At 48.5% G+C, this 3827-nt stretch overlaps 1 protein-coding gene across 3 annotated transcripts in view; it reads right to left on the minus strand.

Moving 5' to 3' along the window:
• Positions 1-2570: 2570 nt before the first annotated feature.
• Otulinl (OTU deubiquitinase with linear linkage specificity like) overlaps positions 2571-3827 on the minus strand; it is a 25858-nt gene continuing 24601 nt past the window's right edge. For all 3 annotated transcript variants that reach the window (XM_026783812.1, XM_013349734.2, XM_013349735.2), the window contains exon 8: positions 2571-3213. In XM_026783812.1, the coding sequence (XP_026639613.1) occupies positions 3040-3213 (174 nt within the window). In that variant the 3' untranslated portion in view covers positions 2571-3039. The remainder of the gene's footprint in view (positions 3214-3827) is intronic.

The following is a 3827-nucleotide window of genomic DNA, read 5'->3' on the forward strand; positions in this document are numbered from 1 at the left end:
GCATTTCTCCTGTCTTGCTATTGCTGTCGATAGCTCTTTATTAGACCATCAGGTGTCTTAGAAGCAAAGTAAGACAGCTTCACAGAGCTAAACAAATGCAACATAAAAGAATGCAACACAGTTGGGCGGTGGTGGCACACACCTTTAATCCCAGCACTCTGGAGGCAGAGGCAGATGGATCATTGTGAGTTCGAGGCCAGCCTGGTTTACAAGAGCTAGGCCCAGGACAGGCTCCAAAGCTACTGAAAAACTTTGTCTTGAAAAACCAAAAATAAACAAACAAGTTATGCTATTCAGCAAAAAGAAATAAAAAGAATGCAGCACATCTTTGCATCATTAAACAAAAGTCCCACCAGCATAAATAAATGTAACACATCTTAAAACAATATTCCACAACAGCAGCCAGGGAGGGAAATGTGGTAGTTTGAATAGGAAGGACTCCCATAGACTCATGTGTTTGAATGCTTGGCCCATAGGGAGTTGTACTATTAGTAGTGTGGCCTTGCTGGAGTAGCTGAGGCCTCGTTGGAGGAAGTGTGCTACTGTAGGGACAAGCTTTGAAATCTCATATGCTCAAGCTACACCCAGTGTGGCACACACTCTCTTGCTGCCTACGGATCAAGATAGAGAACTCTCAGCTCCTTCTTCAGCACCGTGTCTACCTGAACACCACCATGTGCCGCCATGATGATAATGAACTAAACCTCTGAACTGTAAGACAGCCTCAGTTAAACGTGTTCCTTTATAAGAGTGGCCATGGTCATGGTGTCTCTTCACAGCAATAGAAACTCTAACTAAGGCAGGTGTGGTATTGTAGCACACACGTTTAATCCCAGCACTCAGAAGGCAGGGGCAGACAGATCTCTGTGAGTTTGAGGAAAGCCTGGTCTACACAGTGAGTCCCAAGCCAACCAGGGATACATTAAGAGACCCTGCCCCCTCCCCACCCATGCAACACAACAAAAATAGGCTTAATTCAAATCCATGATCCTACAGGGTTAGAGGATGGAGGTCTGACTGACAGCAGCAAGCCAAAAGCAAGGTGTTGGCACGGCCACGTCCCTTCTGGGGCTGGAGAGGAGGGTCTGATTCTGCTTTTTTGTAGTTCCTAGAGATCCCAGCAGGCATTGCCCGTGGCCTCGTCCTCCATCTTCAAAGCTAGTGATGCTCTCATAGCTTCCAGTGGCCTCTGACTCAGGAACTCTCTTTTCCTCTTCCACCTTTATGGGCCTGCCAATCACACCCGGGCCACCTGGAGAGTCAGGGTGCACGTCCACGTCGGACTTCCTTCAAGGTGGAGTACAGATCTATTAGTCCTCCCTGCACTTGAATTCGATTTTGCCATTGAACCAAAGTCTTCAGGGATTCTGGGATGACACAGAGCCCTCGTGCACCTGGGATGTTACTCAATCACAAGATTCCACTCATTAAATGGAAATGTAAAGATGAAATAAAACATAGCTTAATGTTTTTATGACAGTTCAAAATTATCATACAGTTGTCCGAATCCATAGAATTTAATCTTCTTTTATTTAAATACATGACATAAGCTGGCCAGGCTCAACAGTCTCCCCACAAAAGGGCAAAGATATAAAGAAACTGTACAATATTACAAACGAGTGGCTGTTTGTGTATATACATTTATTTGTGTGTGTATATGTAAACATACATGTACATAAATGCACACAGTACTTTAGTTTAATATTTTGTTTTTATATCCCCATCAAAGTTTCCCCTCCCTCCTCTCATCACAGTCCTACCCCCCTTTCCCTCTTCCTCTCCATCTACTCTGTCTCCTCGGTTTCTCTTCAGATGGGGGCGGGCCTCCCATGGATGTCAGGCAGCCATGGTATATATATCAAGTTGCAGGAGACACCTCCTCTTCTATTAAGACTGGATGAGGCAACCCAGTGGGAGAAAAGGGTTCCAAAAGCAGGCCACGGAATCAGAGACAGCCCCTGCCCCCACTCTCAGGAGTCCCATATATCTGAGTAAAATGCTGCTGTTCCCCGAGGGGCGGCAGTGGGCAGTGGGCCATGAGACCACACTGCAGGTCCCCTAGTGGCAGCAGGCAGCAGATCCTGAGACCACATGACAGATGAGAGACAGAGACGCATAGGCACACCATGCCATGCAGAGTGAGGTTGGAGGGGAAAGGGGAGAAGGGGAAAGAGCAGAGAGAGGCAGAGAGAGGCAGAGAGAGGCAGAGAGAGGCAGAGAGAGGCAGAGAGAGAGAGAGAGAGAGAGAGAGAGAGAGAGAGAGAGAGAGAGAGAGAGAGAGAGAGAGAGAGAGAGAGAGAGAGAATTGGGGAGAGGAGCCATGGCAGCTACCCCTTTGGGAGAGAGACAGAAAGGGAAAGAGCTCAGGCCAGAAGCAGAAGGAAGGTCTGCCTGCCTCGGAGGTGGATGGTGGACAAGGGGTAGGTGGGTGGGGCTTGTCTCTTAAAGGGACAGGACAGACCATGACACCATAAGAGGACCAAGTTACATATCTGTAACATTTATGCAGAGTGCCTAGGTCAGTCACATGTAGGCTTCCTGGTTGTCGGCTCAGTCTCTGTGAGCTCCCATGAGGCCAGGTTAGTTGGTTCTGTGTGTGGGTTTTCTTGCACACACAATATTTTAACATTAATCAGGTGGTTCTACAAAATTAGTAAACAACAAAGAATCCCAGGAAGGTAATGCTTATAAAACATGTTTATTTATGATCGTCCCGAATCCCCAGAGAGATCCCTCTTGATAAAAAACACAAAGGTCAGAGATGAAAAGTTCCTGCAACTGAGGTCAGCCGTTTCCCTTGTCTTTTTGTCCACATGAAGTCTCTCTATGTCTTAAAGGCACAGGTGTGAACCGAGGAGATCTCTTCCAACCTGCCAAACCCCAAATGTGTGTGGCGGTGGAGGAAATCAGTGGCTCTCCCCACCCAGTGTTCCCATAGTCCTCCTTGGCTAAAACGGTACTGTGAGCTTTTCAGAAATATTTCTCTTGCAAGTATGACCGCTGTCACTGAGAAAAGCCAATGTTCAGTCCATCGGGGACTTAAAAGACGGGAATGTGGTACTGGCGGTCATTCTCAGTCAGCAGGGAGATCTCTGGCCACTCCCTCACAGGCTCCTCAGGGTAGTAGACTGTGAAGTCTCTGGAGTTAAACTTGAACAGTCGGAACACTTTTATCTTTACTTGGAGGGAATACCCGAGTATAAACATGTCAATCTGGGGACAAGATGAGAGCGAGGTCACAGATTGTGTTTATACACTTCCACCAAGACGAGGCTGGCTGCGGTTTATGAGACGACCTGCTTTGTAACAGAGTTACCCATAGAGCAAGTAGGCATGACTTAGGGACAAATGCCCGCAGTGTGGAAGGAGGGCAGTGCCATGCTCAGTGAGAGGAAATCAGGGGAAACTATTCAGAAAGAGAAAGGAAAGTTCGAGCCAGGTCAGTGGCTCACAGCTTCAATGCCAGCACTCGCGGAGGAGCGGGAGGACTGTCATGAGCTGGAGGCCAGTCTAGGCTCCACAGTGAGTTCCAGACCAGCCCGGGCTACAGAGTGAGACCTTACTTCACAGGGGAAAAGGAAAGGAGTGGAGGGGAGGGGAAGGGGAAAGGAAGTGAATAGGAAAAGGAGAAAAGGGAGGGGGTGGGGGGAGGGGAGGAGAAAGATGGGAGGGGAAGTGGGAAAGGAAGTGAATAGGAAAAGGAGAATGGAGAGAAAAAGAGAAAAGGGAGAGGAAGGGCAGGGAGGGGAGAGAAGGGGCAGGGAGGGGAGAGAAGGGGATGGGAGGGGAGAGAAGGGCAGGGAGGGGAGAGAAGGGCAGGGAGGGGA

This window comes from Microtus ochrogaster, chromosome 19 (genome assembly GCF_000317375.1).
Source record: "Microtus ochrogaster isolate Prairie Vole_2 chromosome 19, MicOch1.0, whole genome shotgun sequence".
NCBI lineage: Eukaryota > Metazoa > Chordata > Mammalia > Rodentia > Cricetidae > Microtus > Microtus ochrogaster.